Source organism: Abramis brama (assembly GCF_963993115.1).
Source record: "Abramis brama genome assembly, chromosome: 23".
Lineage (NCBI taxonomy): Eukaryota > Metazoa > Chordata > Actinopteri > Cypriniformes > Leuciscidae > Abramis > Abramis brama.
Window position 1 is genome coordinate 2,019,601 of NC_139985.1, and position 18,438 is coordinate 2,038,038.

Sequence of the window (18,438 nt, forward strand, 5' to 3'; positions counted from 1 at the left end):
ATTATATTTCATTGTAATATATTTATAATAATATTTAGCATTAGTAGTAGTTGTAGTATCTGTATAGCACATGCATCAGAATAATATATGTATTATGGTGGCATACAAACAACAGTAATAACATAAATAGATGCATTAATAATAACAAATATTTTTCAAGAAATGATTATATTTTATTGTAGTGTTGTTATAACCATAATAATAATAAACTATTAGTATTCTTGTATTTTGGAATAAATTCATCAATAATTATTTCATTGTACATTTTTATTTAAAAATGAATGAAAAGAGCCTGATTATCATTATTAGAGCTACACACACATTAGCCGTCCTTTTGATCAGAAGCAGTTTCTCTGTGTCACGTTCAGGCAAGCAGAAACACAGCAGATCCAGACCGCACAGCATTCTGGGTCGTGGAGAGCCTTGCTAAACACTGCGTTCACATCACATGCACTCAGTCGTCTACTGTCTCGATGCTGACTTCTTTTCTTTCTCTCCTTCCATCTTTCTTTAGAACACAAATGGAGACTCTGCAGTCAGCAGCACGGTAAACCCCCTAAACCACAAGAGGTCAAAGGTCAAGACAGAGTTGGACGGGCCGCGACCTGTGTCGCCATGCTCTCCGGTAAGGGACCACAACCTAGTGTGCTCACTTCTAAGTCAACATCTTAAATGAAATGTAACCTCATTAGTAAGCGATCTGAAGCTCTACACAGGCGGAAGCTCCACACGACACACACCTCAAGTGAAGGTCCACACACTAATATTGTGGAGATTTGACACAATAAAAAAGAAAATAGATTTTATTATATTAATATATAATATAAATATGAAAAAATATATTTTAAATAATCACTGCAAATTTAATATTATATTATATTCTAGTATTAATATAAAATATAATGTATTATATTAGTGTGCTAATATTAATATAAATAAATCAATATAATAAATATATTGTATTACATTCATTTATTATTATTATTATTATTGTATGGCACCTTATACATAATTTTTTTTATGTATAAAAGGTGCTACACAAATAATAATATAATAATAATATTTTTCATCATTTTACATCAAATCAGCATCTCATGACTCCATATTAGATTTCCTTTCTAAGGCCGAAGCAATGCATTCTGGGATTGCTTTCTCTGTGAAATACACATATCTGGCTTGAGATCATCTATGATGCCGCTCACAAGGTTATGGAACAGAACTTGACGGAAAACGCAAAGAAACAACAGACGATGAAACAGTTCGTCCTGTTATGCTGAAAAAACTGTGGATTTTTCTCTCTGAAATGCTTTGTACTGATCAATGACAGGCCATGAGGCCCTCGGGAGCCCCGCGGTCCCCTGACCCGCTTCTTCACACGCACCGCGCGAGAAAAACTCCAGCTGATAAGAGCTTTACACGCGTTGGCTCGCTCACTCGCCGCGCCGTGTAAACTGTGCCAGAGCACTTCATTTTAATGAAATATTGGCCGGCCGTTATTGTCACCTGAGAGTTTTTTCTCTCTCTCTTTCTCCTTCGCGCTGCTCATCTTTTGACAAATCTGCGGCTGCTCTTGGCGGTGAGGCAGGTTGGCTCTTGATGCATGGGGAATAAGGCGGCTGCCGTCGTCTTGGGGCCAGCAGAATTGATGAAGATAGCTCACAGGGCAGAGATAAACATGCTGCAGTCAGCATGCTGTGTGTGTGTGTGTGAGTGTGTGAGCGTCTCCGCTACCCACAGCAGAGCACGGTCCGATCGCTCTTAACACCACACACGTGTCTCTACAAGCGCACAATTAATGTTTCGTCTTCATACTACCATTCTGGCCGAGTAAATAATATATCAGCGTTGAGGGAGTGCTGTTATAGAGCACAATAGCATTTGTCTGTCCAATGGGCCAATGTTAAGACATTGATGTTTGGTTTAATATAGGTGCAATGCCAATGTCAAATTGACGTGGAATAGTGACGACAGCTGACGTTGATATTTTGTTGGGTTTAAGTCGTGGTATTAAAGGGTTAGTTCACCCTAAAATGAAAATTCTTTTATTAATTACTCACCCTCATGTCGTTCCCATAAGGTTTTTGTTCGTCTTCGGAACACTAATGAAGATCTTTGTAATGAAATCTGAGAGATGTCTGTCTCTCCATTGACAGTCTACGCAACTACCACTTTAAAGCTTCAAAAAGTTCATAAAGAGATTGTAAAACTAATCCATTTGAATTGAGCGGTTTAGTCTAAATATTCTGAAGAGACTCGATGGCTTTATATGATGAACAGATTGAATTTAGGCTTTTATTCACATTTAAACATTAAGTGGACATAAACAGAAGCTCAACCGAACCTGCTTGACGCACGAGAACAAACCTTTCTGAAGCTCAAACGTGATGCGTAACACGAGAACGAACCTCATTGGTTCTTGCTGAAGCTCAAACGTGATGCGTAACACTAGAATGAACCTCATTGGTTCTTGCTGAAGCTCAAACGTGATGCGTAACACGAGAATGAACCTCATTGGTTCTTGCTGAAGCTCAAACGTGATGCGTAACACCAGAACGAACCTCATTGGTTCTTGCTGAAGCTCAAACGTGATGCGTAACACGAGAATGAACCTCATTGGTTCTTGCTGAAGCTCAAACGTGATGCGTAACACGAGAATGAACCTCATTGGTTCTTGCTGAAGCTCAAACGTGATGCGTAACACCAGAACGAACCTCATTGGTTCTTGCTGAAGCTCAAACGTGATGCGTAACACGAGACTGAACCTCATTGGTTCTTGCTGAAGCTCAAACGTGCTGCGTAACACGAGAATGAACCTCATTGGTTCTTGCTGAAGCTCAAACGTGCTGCGTAACACGAGAATGAACCTCATTGGTTCTTGCTGAAGCTCAAACGTGATGCGTAACACGAGACTGAACCTCATTGGTTCTTGCTGAAGCTCAAACGTGATGCGTAACACGAGAACGAACCTCATTGGTTCTTGCTGAAGCTCAAACGTGATGCGTAACACCAGAACGAACCTCATTGGTTCTTGCTGAAGCTCAAACGTGATGCGTAACACGAGAATGAACCTCATTGGTTCTTGCTGAAGCTCAAACGTGATGCGTAACACGAGAATGAACCTCATTGGTTCTTGCATAAGAAAAAAACTATAAAACAAGCTAACTGCCCAAGTTTTGTCTGTTGATTATATATTAACTTCATATTTAGTGAACAACATCACACTCACATTCGTGCTGTTGTTGTTCTGAATAGTACAACACAAGAAAGTGTTGGAGAAGCTGATAAGCAAATGTGCAGCAGCGTAAGATTGCTTAAAATGTCTTACATTTTGCTTAAATGTTGCATAATTAGATTTTAAAAAATGTGACAGTGTCAATGACAAGGAAAAAATCATCCAAAACATGCTCTCATCTAATGTACCGTCAAACACTGGATAGTGAAATCTGCATACAAATGATTTCACAAACAAATCATGATTCATCAATCATTTTACTTCTAAAATTGATTCAAAACATGAAGTTAACACTTAAACGTGTTAAAATGAAATTTTATGCATAGATATGAATTGTTTAAAAAAGAGAGCATATGTTTTCTGAGAGTGACTAAAAGCTGTACAGGAAAGCCCTTATATGGAGATGTGTGGGATGGATATTACTATCATCAGGCATGCGATCGCTCATTTAGAATACTCCAGATTCATTAAGATTAAGAACAAATTAATGTGCATATGCATGTGTTGTGAATTAGGCTGATAAATACGAATGTTCCACACAATTAATAGTGAACGAGACCCATTTGCTTTCTCTTGCTAACAAGCCGATCCACTAAAGAGTGTTTATGCCGTCACGTTCTGTTCCTCAGGACCACCTGGGCGGCGCACTGGACCTGAAGGAAGACTTGGACGAGTGCAAGCATGAGGCTGAGCTGGTGTACGAGACCAACTGCCACTGGGAGCGCTGCAGCAAAGAGTACGACACGCAGGAACAGCTGGTGCATGTAAGTGTGTGTGTGTGTGTGAGTGTGTGAGAGAGTGTACAGGTTTATATTGCACCAAAATGTCCCCACAAGGATAGTGAAACCTGAGCTCACCTACACTGAGGGACCAGCCAGCGGTTCCCCACGAGGGAAATGGGTTAATAAACATACTAAATTATATTTTTTGAAAATGTAAAATGCAGAAAGTTGTGTGTGATGTGATGGGTAGGTTTAGGGGTCGGGTTAGTGAGTGTGTGTGTGTGAGATGGGTAGGTTTAGGGCTCGGGTTAGTGTGTGTGTGTGGTTTAGAGGTAGGGTTAGTGTGTGTGTGTGTGTGTGATGGGTAGGTTTAGGGGTCGGGTTAGTGTGTGTGTGTGTGTGTGTGTGTGTGTGTGATGGGTAGGTTTAGGGGTCGGGTTAGTGAGTGTGTGTGTGTGTGTGATGGGTAGGTTTAGGGGTCGGGTTAGTGTGTGTGTGTGTGTGTGTGTGTGTGTGTGTGATGGGTAGGTTTAGGGATCGGGTTAGTGAGTGTGTGTGTCTGTGTGTGTGTGTCATGGGTAGGTTTAGGGGTCGGGTTAGTGAGTGTGTGTGTGTGTGTGATGGGTAGGTTTAGGGGTCGGGTTAGTGTGTGTGTGTGTGTGTGTGATAGGTAGGTTTAGGGATCGGGTTAGTGAGTGTGTGTGTGTGATGGGTAGGTTTAGGGCTCGGGTTAGTGTGTGTGTGATGGGTAGGTTTAGGGGTCGGGTTAGTGTGTGTGTGTGTGTGTGATGGGTAGGTTTAGGGCTCGGGTTAGTGTGTGTGTGATGGGTAGGTTTAGGGGTCGGGTTAGTGTGTGTGTGTGTGTGTGTGTGTGTGTGTGTGTGATGGGTAGGTTTAGGGCTCGGGTTAGTATGTGTGTGATGGGTAGGTTTAGGGGTCGGGTTAGTGTGTGTGTGTGTGTGTGTGTGTGATAGGTAGGTTTAGGGATCGGGTTAGTGAGTGTGTGTGTGTGTGTGTGTGATGGGTAGGTTTAGGGCTCGGGTTAGTGTGTGTGTGATGGGTAGGTTTAGGGGTCGGGTTAGTGTGTGTGTGTGTGTGTGTGTGTGTGTGATGGGTAGGTTTAGGGCTCGGGTTAGTGTGTGTGTGATGGGTAGGTTTAGGGGTCGGGTTAGTGTGTGTGTGTGTGTGTGTGTGTGATGGGTAGGTTTAGGGATCGGGTTAGTGTGTGTGTGTGTGTGTGTGTGTGTGTGATGGGTAGGTTTAGGGCTCGGGTTAGTGTGTGTGTGATGGGTAGGTTTAGGGGTCGGGTTAGTGTGTGTGTGTGTGTGTGTGTGTGTGTGTGTGTGATGGGTAGGTTTAGGGATCGGGTTAGTGAGTGTGTGTGTGTGTGTGTGTGTGTGTGTGTGTGTGTGTGTGTGTGTGTGTGTGTGTGTGTGTGTGTGATGGGTAGGTTTAGGGCTCGGGTTAGTGTGTGTGTGATGGGTAGGTTTAGAGGTCGGGTTAGTGTGTGTGTGTGTGTGTGTGTGTGTGTGTGTGTGCGTGCGTGGTTATGGGATAGTCTGACAGACGGCTGGGTTGGACACAGGTTTCAGAGCTGTGCTCGTTTGGAACAGGGTCAAGAAATCACTGAATACCAGCAGTGAAGGAGAGACGCAGAATCAACAGGCAGAATCACAATTCATCCACTTTTTATAAAGACAAGCACAAATGTTTTTGTGTATAATAGGCGTCCCATCTGAGGAGACATAAATTTACTGACTCAGTTTTGGCCCGGGCAGCTGAGTGGCACAAGGTATCACTGACCTCTGACCTCTTGACCTGTGACCCAAAGGGCACAGCATAAATCTGTCCCACCAGATGATCCGAATTGTTCATGTGGAACTGAGAAGGTTTAGAATACCACAGGTTAACAATATAGAGAAGAAAACAAATAGGTAACAAATAGGTAATAAATGTATAATAAATTAAATAATTTAAATGATAGATATCTGCACTTTAAAAGTTTTTGTCTGGTAGTCATATTATTAATATTATTTTATTTATTTGTGTACACACATAGATTAACTGTCTGTATCTGTGTGTCTCAAATATATATATATATTATATTTATTACAATGTATTATATTGTATTGTATTGTATTATATTTTATTATATACACAAACATTACTTACACACTCCTTTAGAGAGTGAAATAGGTCAAAGGAATTTGGATGGTGTGTTTTCACGACCGACTGGTTTCTTTGTGATGCTTTGATGTGCTTTCCTGAGACGGGCTGATCTATCCCAGCATGCACTCTGTCCTGTGTGGGGTGACACAACTTTCTGTGGCATTCCAGCCAAGCAGTGAAGCATAGAGAAAAGAGCCCGTCCATCACACTGAAACACACACTCACACACACACACACACACACTCGCTGAGGAGAGGGACTGATTCACTCTCACTCTCCGCTCAGTCACTGAATGAGATCTTCACTGAATGACACTCTTGATTGTCTGTTTACACAAGCGATACACACTCTGATAACAGCTCATTATTGGCTTAAAGAGGAACAGAGGGCGCCTGTATGTGTGTGTGTGTGTGTGTGTGTGTGTGTGTGTTATCGGTGATCTGGAGCAGTTCAGTGTTGCTGCTGTAGGACTTCACGATGGAAAGTCTACAGATGTGGCCATAATGAAGCTCATTGTGGAGGAATCACATGTGTGTGGATTGTTTCTGATTCCTGATTGATTCAGGCGGACGATAAAAACAGAACAGAGAGTTGTTTTAGTGTTAATCGACTCTTATTGAACCGATTCTATTCAGAGATTCAGATGCACAGATTCAAAAAGCATTTGCAAACTCTTAAGAACTCTATTTTGGAGTCTAACTGTTAGCAGTTAAGATGTAGTTAACTACAAAAAAAAAAAAAAAGTGTTGTAAAATGCCAAACTGGAGTTCAGGCTACGTTCTTGAGTGATTCATTTAGACTGGAACGTTCAGTTGATTCAGTGTTTTGACCAGTTGACACCGAGGCTTCAAGAATGAATATAAACGTGAGTGTTAGAGAAGAGAAATGATCCTGCAAGCATTCGAGAAACACAGACACCGGCACTCGGCATTTCTAATGAATCACATTGAGGCATTTTGAAGAGAACAAATTCAGTGTACATTTCCAAGAATCCCTTAAAAGCCATTTGAGTACACAGAGAGTTTGTTGGTAATTGAAAATCTGTGGTTCACTCAGATCTGAGGGTTCTTGTCCATCACCAGAGACACTTTTAAAAACACACTCTCTCACAATCACACACCATCACATTTTCTTATTCCCGTCTGACAGACGCAGAGAACGCAGACGCTCATGATGGATAGCTTTGCTCTTCAATTGGCGGATAGGCAAATGGGCTCCTCAGAAGCTCAAATTGCTTTATTTTCTCAAGCTCTTGATAGATGCAGCCTCGCGTCCAAATGACGCCAATTGTGCCGTGTTTTTTATTTTTTGTGTGTGTGTACGGGACGGCCAATTAGACCTTAAACACAACGCTGACATTACAAAGGGAGGTGAGACCCGAGATTCCTGCAGCAGAATGAAACTGAATGGTTGTGTTTGTGTGTTCGCAGCACATCAATAACGAACACATCCACGGGGAGAAGAAGGAGTTCGTGTGCCGCTGGGAGGAGTGCTCTCGCGAACAGAAGCCCTTTAAAGCGCAGTACATGCTGGTGGTTCATATGCGCAGACACACCGGGGAGAAACCGCACAAGTGCACTGTGAGTCAAACGTGATTAAACTACTGCACACACACACACACCTATAGACATCCATAACAGGACATAACATAGACCCTCTATTGTTTATGTAAAACAATTTATTATGAATAGTACAGATTAACCCAAGCCCTAAAAGAAAAAATATATATACTTTAAAAGTTTACAAGAAGCTGAGAAAAAAATATTTAAAAATAAATAAATACAAAAATTCAAATCTACAGATCAAAATTTAAGTGAATTTGGATTTTTATACTTTAAAAAATATTTTAAATATTTTACAAATAAAAATCTCCCCAAACTACAGATAAAAACCTAAAACATGAATTTTTGTACTTTATAAATATATATTTTAAATAATAAAAAATAAATAAATAAAAACTACAGCTTAGAAAACTTGCTTTTGTAGACTTTAAAAAAATATAAAAAAAATAAACACTGCAAATGTCCCCGAAATACAGATACAAATCTAAGAGAACTTGCATTTAAATACTTAAAAAGTAAATCAAATAAGCACAACTGTATGCACACATATGCAAATAAACATGTTAAAGGGTTTTATATCAAGCATAATTCCCAACAGAAGAGCATGACACCAGCAACGTCAAGGTCATGGGTTATTTTCCAAGGATGTGCAGTGCATGAACTCATAAAAAATACCTTGAATGCAATGCAAGCTGCTTTGGATAAAAGCATCTGCCAAATGCATTCATATAAATGTGATGATTAGCATTAAATCAGTAACAGCGTTTGTGCATGTACGATACATGATGATCATGTTGCAATGGGTTTTTCTTTCTGTCAGCAAACACTGGAGATTATTTGAATTGGCACAACTCTAGTAATGTAATGTGTGTGTGTGCGTGTGTGTGTGTTTCAGTTCGAGGGCTGCTCAAAGGCGTACTCTCGTCTGGAAAATCTGAAAACTCACCTGCGCTCACACACCGGAGAGAAACCCTACGTGTGTGAGCATGAAGGCTGCAACAAGGCCTTCTCCAACGCCTCGGACCGAGCCAAACACCAGAACCGCACACACTCCAACGAGGTAAAGACACTCACCTTCATTCAGATACACACCGTCATAATCATTCACACAATTTCTCTACTTGACTGTCATTCAAACATGTATATGAGGGTGAATGTCATCGTAACCAGGTCACATTTCAAATCTAAATTATATATATGGTCCAATTCTCTCTATGAACTAGTTGGTTATTAGCATGCATATTACTAGAATATTGGCTGTTTATTACTACTCATAAAACACATATTAAAGCCTTATTCTGCATGATCATATTCTACATCCCTTAATCCTACCTAATACCTAAATTTAACAACTACATTACTAACTATTAATAATCTGAAATTAGGAGTTTGAGGCAAAAGTCATAGTTAATAGTGAGAGTTGGACCCTAAACTAAAGTGAGGCCATATATATAAAATTGTTCATTGAAAAAATAATACAGCAATACAACAAATGCTACCGTGATGTATAAATATTAATTTAGTAAAGTAATAAATAACTTTAATTTTTAATAAAAATTTAATTTTAATATTTTTGCACTGATATTTTCTTGCATTGAGGTTTTCATACGTTTTTTTATTTTTATTTAATTAACCATAAATTGTTAATTAAAAATAAATAAAAAATATGTAAAATAATATTTTAATATTTTTGCACTGATATTTTTTTGCATGGAGTGCATTGAGGTTTTCATAATTCACTGCATTACAGCCAATCAAAATACTGTAATATTATTTTATTGAATTAACCATAAATTGTTAATTGAAAATAAAAATATGAAAAATAATATTTTAATATTTTTGTATTACATTAATGAAAATTAGATTTTTTTTTCTTCGTTTCATTATGGTAATTAGACTTGGGTAATTTATTTTTAAAATATAAGAGTGACCTAGACTTCATCTTGACAAATTATGTGACATTCAAGCTGCTCATTTACATACAATGAAAGTGAATGGTGACCACAAGATTAACCTAAAAAAATAACTTAAATTTCAGTTTGTTCCTCACACAGACCCATTAAAAAACTACTAACGTGAGGGTGAGCATCTTATAACCATATTTTAATTTCTGGGTGAACTCTTCCTATAAACGTGGGCGGACTGCATTAGCGTTAGCGTCACCCGCGCGCGAGTTTCAGACGTGTGCCGCCCCAGTAGTTGTTCTTCAGAGAGAGGATCAGATAATCTACTTCACTGTGGCATTAAGGATCAGCTAACCGCCTAATGCTATGTAAATGTGCCATTTTCAGCAAACACTAACAAATTTAGGCCAAAATTAGATTTGTTCACGCATTCCCTCATCATGTGTAGTGATTGCTCCTGGACGCCCAACGTTGTCCCATTAACCAGCGACGCATGCAAGTGTGCACAATGTGTGTGTGTGTGTGTGTGAATAATGAGCTGTGAAGCTAATGAGTACGGCAACCCACGATACATTAGTGAGAATCAAGCACGTCCCCAACGGAGAAACAGACCACCTGCAGACCGCGCGTAGAAAATGAAACCTGGCGCCATTTCCATTCTCGGCTGATCCATCACGAGCTAAAGGAGGGAGAAAGATCATTTCATCTCAACTTTATTAGTAAACAGCCATGCATCACGAACGCTTAGCATTCGCACAATCAGTATGTCAAGCACACGCTCCGTAATTTATTCCTCTAATTGTGTATTCATCCACTGCTCCATTTGAAGATAATCTGACTTAACAGGAAGAGATAAAACTCTAATTCAAAGTCGTACATTTGACTGTTAGAGGGTCATGTGAAACTGAGAGATATTTATCTCCGCAGAAACCCTACGTGTGTAAGATCCCGGGCTGCACCAAGCGCTACACCGATCCCAGCTCGCTTCGGAAACACGTCAAAACCGTCCACGGGCCCGAAGCTCACGTCACCAAGAAGCAACGCGGTGACCTTCCGTCGCGACCCCATCCGCCCAAGGAAAACGGAGAGAACGAGGCGGGAACCAAGCTGTCGGGGCGAACGGTTGAAGAGAAACTTGAAGCCAACAGCACGACTAGAGGCGTCGAGGACTATCTGCAGGTCAAGTCTATCAAGACAGAGAACTCTATGGTAAGATCTAGTGTGAATGAAGCTTGATTGCATACGTGCATAAAGTATGTTTCTGGCCTGATTGAATGCATAACAAAATGTATGTATGAATAACAAGAGTTGCATGGCTATAATCTGTACTCTCAAATATATTATTCATTGCTGATTAAATATACATTACAATGTCCATCAGAGGTTATGCTAATCCAAACACACTAACAAAGCACACTGCTGTATCTGTCCATCTTTAACCGCTCTCTCTACGTGTGCTTCCTGCTCTCTCTTTCCTGTTTCTCTCCCATACACTTTCCGTAAGGACAGACGTTACTGAGGTGAGCGTGGATCCTGTCTTGATATCAGTCGCTTTCTACTGTTGTTTTCATCGGGCAGTTGACAAGTCACATGGATTTTGACCTTTTTTGCCAAATATCAATATATTTTTGAATAAAGGAAATGAATATGGAATTAGTTGCACATAAACATGACACATTAATCTTACTCTTTTCAAACTTACAAGTTTGAAAATTACTTACTTCTGGTTAGTGTCCTAATACACACACACACACACACACATATTATTTAAAGTAACTTTTATGTTAGATGAGATTCATCGATTTGACGGCACGTACACAATATATATAAAACTGTGATATGTAAATGCATGACCAGTTTATTTTTATTTTAATAGACCTCAATTTGAAAATTGCCAGCATTTTTAAATAAAATTTCTTTCCACATTTTTTTAATTTTGATGTTTCACAGCTTATGAAGAGGACAGTCACCCCACAGATGTAATTATAATAATTTCATGGACAAAATCTGTGCTTTCAGCTGGCCAACAAAATTATGAAAATATAAAGTAAAACAAAGGTTTTTGTTTAAGCACAGTCGAATCCCATGTCATGTCAACTGCCCTTTTACAGAATGCATGGTTAATGTCTCTTTTTTTTTTTTTTTTACAAATTATTTTCCATTATTTTCCAGGTTATTCCATGAAAAGCTCACACACAGAGCTGTAAGATCAAATTCAGGATACAGTATGATAGTACACACATTTGGGTGTTGAATTCATCACTGCGTCAAAAAATGTGGACCCCTACATTATGAGATCTGTTGACACACAGAGGGCCTCTAATTTCCCATGGGCTTTCACCCTACATATCCAGCCCAATCCCCCCACAATCCCGAGATCTAACGCTCCCGCCTGCCACTCAAGGATAAAAGCCATTAGTGGATTAATATTATATCAGTGGGACTGTTTTTGTGTCCTGAACAAATAGTGCCAGTGATCAAGCTGTGATCAAGCACGCTTCACGTGGGGACAGAATACATTTGCTTCATTCAAGGGATGTGCAGTCATATGACGTGAATACAAAGACATAGCTTACCTTATTTATGTTGAGAGCTTCCCCCTTTGTGTATTCATGCCAGGCCACATGCATAATGCACAAAGAGGTTGCCATAGGAAATAACGATTTGTCAGGCACTTAATGTAGCTTTCTGAGAAGATCGCGAGGGGGAGGAAAAAGAAGTGGGATGTCTTGAGGAAGGGTGTTTTCCCAAACCTCGAATCAGTATGCTCATTATTTGCAATTTACACTTGGGAAAGTGATTGTAAGGGTTGTGTGTTTTGCATGTTGCTGTGTCTGCATTCTGGGTCATTCTCTTCGTTTAGCTTCTTGGGTAATCAAACTCAAACTTCCCATCTGTCTCTCTCAGATGTATCAGTCCAGCCCTGGTGGTCAGTCATCATGTAGCAGCGAGCCGTCACCACTTGGCAGTGCCGCCCACCATGACGGTGGAGTAGAGCCGACGGGACTCAGCGGGGGCAGCATGGGAGATCTGAGCGCCCTGGATGACGCGCCCCTTGTGGATTCAACCGTCTCCACAGGAATGTTGGGCCTCCATCTTCGCAAAAACACCAGCCCTGCCCACAGACTCACGTATCTGAAGCAAGAAAAGCTGAAGTCGGTGAGGGACTCGTGCTCCTGGGCAAACCCAACTCCTCCTGCCCCCAGCACCAAGCTTCCACCCATCAATACCAGTGAGTATTTTTAGCATAGAGCATTTCCACCACTGATGCACTCCAAAAATCCAGTTTTTCTTCCTCTAAACAGGGTTTGTACAGGGTGCTTAAAGTACTTGAATTTGACTTTATATCATTTAAGTCCTGGAAAACCCTTGAAAACAGCCATTTTTATGAAAGGATACTTGAAAAGTGCTTGAATTTTTGAAAGACAATATATGTGATTTTTCATTTTCTCAATAAAAAAATCTTTTCACGCAAAATTAACGCTGTGGCCCGTCTGATATAGATACAGAGCAATTTCGCATGGCTATGATCGTGATATTGCTCGTAGAAATATCAAAGTATATGATGCAGCTTTCATTCTTCAGGTCAATCATACATTAATGGGAGGAAAAAACTGTTTGAAAGAGGAAAGCGATATCTTTGTCATAGTATCCTTTCAATCGTTAAAGTTACCGCAGTCATTGCATGTGCTGCACTTTATTGGTACCATTTTGTTTTATTGGTTTATTTTTATTAATCCTTTTTAAGAATTTGAAAGATGATAAAGATATTGTTTGATAAGCGAGATCTCTCATTGTAGTCCTTGAAAGCCAAAAACGTAGTGCTTGAAAAGTCCTTGAATTTAATTTTACAGTATCTTCACGAACCCTGTCTAAATTCAGCTCTTTTCTGTTGCAGGCTCTTTATTGGAAAGTTCTGGCAGTCTGTGTGATCCAGGGCTTTCCATCTCCAGCCCGCGCCTGGGCGATCTTTGTCCTGGTGAGACTACGGTTTTAAGTCAACTGGTGGAGCGTCGGGACAGTCTGGCCAGCAACGTGAGCTCGGCTTACAACCTTAGCCGTCGTTCTTCCGGAATCTCTCCCTGCTATTCAAGCCGTCGGTCCAGCCAAACCTCACAAACTGGTGGGCGCCTTAACATCAGCTCTACCGGCTCCTATGACCCCATTTCCACCGATTTGTCTAGAAGGTCCAGTGAGGCCAGCCATTGTGGAGGAATCCCCAGTCTACTCAGTCTGACTCCTGCCCAACACTACAGACTCAAAGCCAAATATGCTGCCGCCACAGGCGGCGCGCCACCAACCCCTCTGCCTAATATGGACTTTATGAGCCTGAAGACTCGGATGGCCCTGTTTGGGGATTCCAATGAAATGTCCACACTCCCCATCAATCCCCCTTCAGTTCCCAGAAGGTGTAGTGATACCAGCTACGCCAACCGTAGCGTCTTGCCCCATGAGGTGACGGGAAACATCACTCGAAGAGCAAGCGACCCGGTTAGAAGAGTAGGTCCAGAGCAGTATTCCCTCCAGCAACGTTACAATAGCATGAACAATGTGAACCAACATCCGTCGTTGCACCATCCCGCATCCGGCCGACACTTTTCACAGATCAACAGCCTGTCTGAGAGTAACGTAAACCGCCACCAATATCCACCCCGACCTCCTAGCATTTCTGAGAATGTGGCGATGGAAACCATGGCGAGTGACATGGACAACCAGAACAATGATGCAATGATGTTACACGATGACATTGTTCAGTACCTTACATCTCAGAATGGAGATTCCAGCCAACATCCAGGGATAACGTACCGCCACTATCCTGGACAAGGCCTCCATGGCTTTGGGTCCCTGCAGCAGTGTCATTACCAGAGACGCCTGGCCTTGGTGGAAGGCAACACGAACGCCGTAACACAACAAACGGCAGCTCCAAGTTCCCAGCAGACATTCCCAGGTTCACCCAATGCCACTAAGAGCCAGATGCCGGTGCAGTGGAACGAGGTCAGTTCAGGGACAGTGGATTCATCTCACAGCCAAACCAAGCAGGGATCAGGGCGGGGAAACCTCACCACACTCCAACAAAAACAAAACCTCAGCTCCTTTCAGAACGTCAACTCCAACCAACAAGTTGGGCTAATGAGTCACAACCTCGCTCACGCTGCCCACGTGCAACGCAATAACGAGTTTAATTCACAGAGGGTCAACCAAAGGCAACCACTACGACAGGCTAGCACAGAGCAGGTTATCTTTCTGCATGGTTACCATGAGGGTTCTGCTTCAAATGATATCAGTGTAGGTTTGCTGAGCCCGTCTGGTAAAGCGCTGACGGCACAGTCTGGCAGCGTCCAGAATAACAGGGTGCGAGCTCAGCCGGTGGCTAGTCAAAGCCATGCCACTTTTAATGGAAATAATCATGGAAATTATTCCCAGATGAACATCAACCAGCAAGGCTATGTCATTCCAGCCCAGAATCCCACGCTGAACGGAAACCATGGACTGCTACAGCCAAGGCCGCCCACAGAACCCAAACCCTACAGCCGGCAGCTCTCAGTGCCAACGACAACTGCAGCGCAGCAACTTGGTTACCCACAATCCAACTTTAGCCCTGCATATGACACCTCTGAGGCCAGTCCTAAAAAATCGGCTGACGGCACAGATACCAATGGTATTTTCTACACCGGACAGATTCACATGTTCGAGTCCAGCAGTCTCGGGATGACAGATGCAGTGCAAATCGGGACAGAAAGCACAGTCATGGGCTCCCCAGAAACAAATCAGGTCTCGAGCACGGTGGATTCAAGCGGAGCAGAGCACCCGCAGATCGACTTCGACGCCATGCTGGATGACGGCGATCACTCCAGCCTCATATCAGGAACTTTAAGCCCCACCCTCCTCCGCAGCCTATCCCAGAATTCCTCCCGTCTCACCACGCCCAGAAACTCAGTGACGTTGCCCCCGGTGCCTGCGGGAATCGCCAACATGGCCATCGGAGACATGAGCTCCATGCTGACTGCGCTCGCAGAGGAAAGCAAGTTCCTCGATATGATGTCATAGGAAGAACAGGAAACACGAGATTAAAAGAGGCAGTGTGACCTGTGTGACATAATATTGCATTTACATTTTTTCAAACCCTTTTTAAAAAGCGTATTATTCTGTATAGTATTAGTTTGGTGACATCTTTTTGTTTCGCTCAAGAAGCCATACTTTGCCTTAGACCAGTGTATGTACAGCACATACAGTATATGAACAGACAGAGAATTTGATATGCGACAGTCCTGTATTTTTTTATACGACTTCTGAACTGACGACATGAACGCAAAGAAACAAGTGCCTCGCTGTGCACAAGCATATGCAGGAATTACATTACTCGAGCAGGACGGGACTGTATCTTTCTCGGGCCTCTTCAATGGAGACGGTTTTGTATATTCTGTAAATGAAATGTAATATTATGCTTCCTATCCTTGTTTGTACTAGACAGAAGAAAGGATCCGAATGAATATGCAGATAAAATATTATGAAATGTAAAGCTGGACAGTTGAAAGTGTGGTTCAGAATCAGAAATACCTCTTGCTTTGTTTTGAATTATTGAAGACCAGAGTGGAATCACAGGAACGTAACAGCGCTTTAAAGAAACTGAACTAAAGTCTCTCGGAGAGAACCGCACAACTGATTATCTTGGACATTTGAACTCAATATACCGAAATACGTTTAAACTGTCCTGTTGTGCACAGATTCCTTTTACAGGGCTGGATCATGTAGATAACTTTTGTACATTTTTAATGAAATACAATATTGTTGTTTTTCTACTACAGTGTTGTTTGGTTCTTCATTCTACACGCAGGACATTGGTGAAAAACTCTACTAATAGTTTAATGCTTTTAACTCTTTCCCAGCCAGTGTTTTTTTTTTTTGTGTTTCTAGCCAGCGCCAGCATTTTTGATCATTTTCCCAAAAATGTCATGACCCCCAGAGGATATATGAAGAGTTCAGATGCAAAAGCCTCTAAGTGCCATCTGAAATTTTCTTCTAGAATGATCTTTTTTATCAAGCTCGTATATTTAAGCTCAGTAATTTCACTTTAATTACAATTAATAGGTAATTTTCATTGCCATTAAAGTGAAATAACTGAACATAAACATACAAGCTGGATAAAAATGATCATTCTAGAAGGAAATTTCAGATGGCACTTAGAGGCTTTTGCATCTTTTTGCATCTGAAGTCTTCATGTATAAAGGAAGAACAGACCCCCCCAAGCTTAAAGCCTTTTTTTATCAACACTTGAATGTGGGTTAGTTTCATAAAAAAAGCAACATTTTGAACAAAACGCTGAGAAAATCATGTTTTTGTCAAAGACTATGTCTGGATCAGATTCAGAACGATGATCAAAACACAGATGGAGTAGATTGAGTCCATCAACACCCAAGCTTGCTCAGTCCTGGGTCGACATTTCATTCGGTAACATTAGGCAGTTTTGATTTATATGCTGTTAAATGTTTATGATCATGTTATTTTACATATGCATCTGCTTTCATATGCAATAGCTCGTTTCTGTTTCTTTTTCGCCTTTTGATCCGGAGATTCAGTACTCTTTCAATTTTCAATCAAATTCCATCAATGGCAGGGAAAGAGTTAATAAATAGATTTCGAAGATTTTCGGAAGGTAATGTTGAAATGGGGCAGATTTTGAAATGCAACAAGCCATGTTGTTAGATGACTATTTGGACTTTTCTAGTTTTTGTGATGGCAGTAGGCGCGTTTCCATTACAGATTTGCACAAAACTCTTGCGTTTTTTTTCTAAATGTCGACAAAAAACTATTGTGAAATGACGGCGTTTCCATTAACCGATGTTATGCGACTAAAACTTAATTTTTTCCTCTCGCAATAAGTCATTCCAAAAATCATAGCAACGGACGTTGGTAGGTTTATGTATCTCAGCCACTGCACTGGCCATTATTATTAATGGAAGGAGACGTATGTGTGTTATCCAAGCATTAATGTTAAGGAAAGACCCTTATACTGTGAGCGACACATATGAGGAGTTTCTGGGTGTTTCTCCCTCATATCTGCTTCAAGGTCTTGATTGTGGCATTTCTTTGAGGTTTAGAATTCAGTATTCCTGTAATTGTTCTGTCTTTTATGAATTTAATAAAGAACTCTGTCTCGTATTCTGTCCAAACACACCGCGTCATCTACGCCAGGTGACCTGTAAATGCACAAAAATTGGCATTTTTACATTGCAGTTTTGCGAAATATTTCTTTTTCAAATTGCCTGAAAAACCACCTCATGCGAGCGTAAAATTTTTTGCGATAAATGGGAGTTTTTGCGAAATTGACGTGTTTCCATTGGTATTTTCAATTCGCAATTTGAAGGGTAATGGAAACGCGGCTAGTGTTTAGCATTTCTCTCTCTTGTACGCCACATGTCAGGCAAGAGTCCACAGCAGCCACATGAGTTTAGAAATAGTTTTCCTTTTCATTTCATTTGAGAGTGGGCTCCTTTAAGAGAACTGAAGGCACGTATTGTGCATACTGAGCAGGTTCTGGAGTAAACCGCCATGTTTTCTCAAATGAACAGTGGCAGACCGACCCAGAGGAACGACTGCCTAAACCACATAAAACACACACATGAAGACGGAAACGGTCCAGGGACGAGGTCTTCGGAGTAAAAGCCTCAGGAACAAATGGTTTTATTCTGACAGTGAATTCAGCCGAGGCCTTGTTTGATCTCCGGTTTCTGATAGCTGGAATTTCGTATTCTCTCTGAGAAATAAAAGAGAAGGGAAAATAGCCTTAGGAGGAATAGCCTGAGGATGAAAAAGAAAACGTCGGGGAAAAAGGCGTTGAAGTCTGAGCG

The 18,438-nt window shown here is 41.2% G+C and overlaps 1 protein-coding gene across 1 annotated transcript in view; it reads left to right on the forward strand.

Moving 5' to 3' along the window:
- The window catches only part of gli2b (GLI family zinc finger 2b), a 92,754-nt gene extending 76,365 nt beyond the window's left edge, over nucleotides 1-16,389 (forward strand). The window contains exons 8-14 of the mRNA XM_084101149.1: nucleotides 515-625; nucleotides 3,862-3,996; nucleotides 7,554-7,703; nucleotides 8,581-8,745; nucleotides 10,517-10,798; nucleotides 12,497-12,821; nucleotides 13,488-16,389. Of these exons, the coding sequence (XP_083957275.1) occupies nucleotides 515-625; nucleotides 3,862-3,996; nucleotides 7,554-7,703; nucleotides 8,581-8,745; nucleotides 10,517-10,798; nucleotides 12,497-12,821; nucleotides 13,488-15,637 (3,318 nt within the window). The 3' untranslated portion in view covers nucleotides 15,638-16,389. The remainder of the gene's footprint in view (nucleotides 1-514; nucleotides 626-3,861; nucleotides 3,997-7,553; nucleotides 7,704-8,580; nucleotides 8,746-10,516; nucleotides 10,799-12,496; nucleotides 12,822-13,487) is intronic.
- The last annotated feature ends 2,049 nt before the right edge of the window (nucleotides 16,390-18,438 follow it).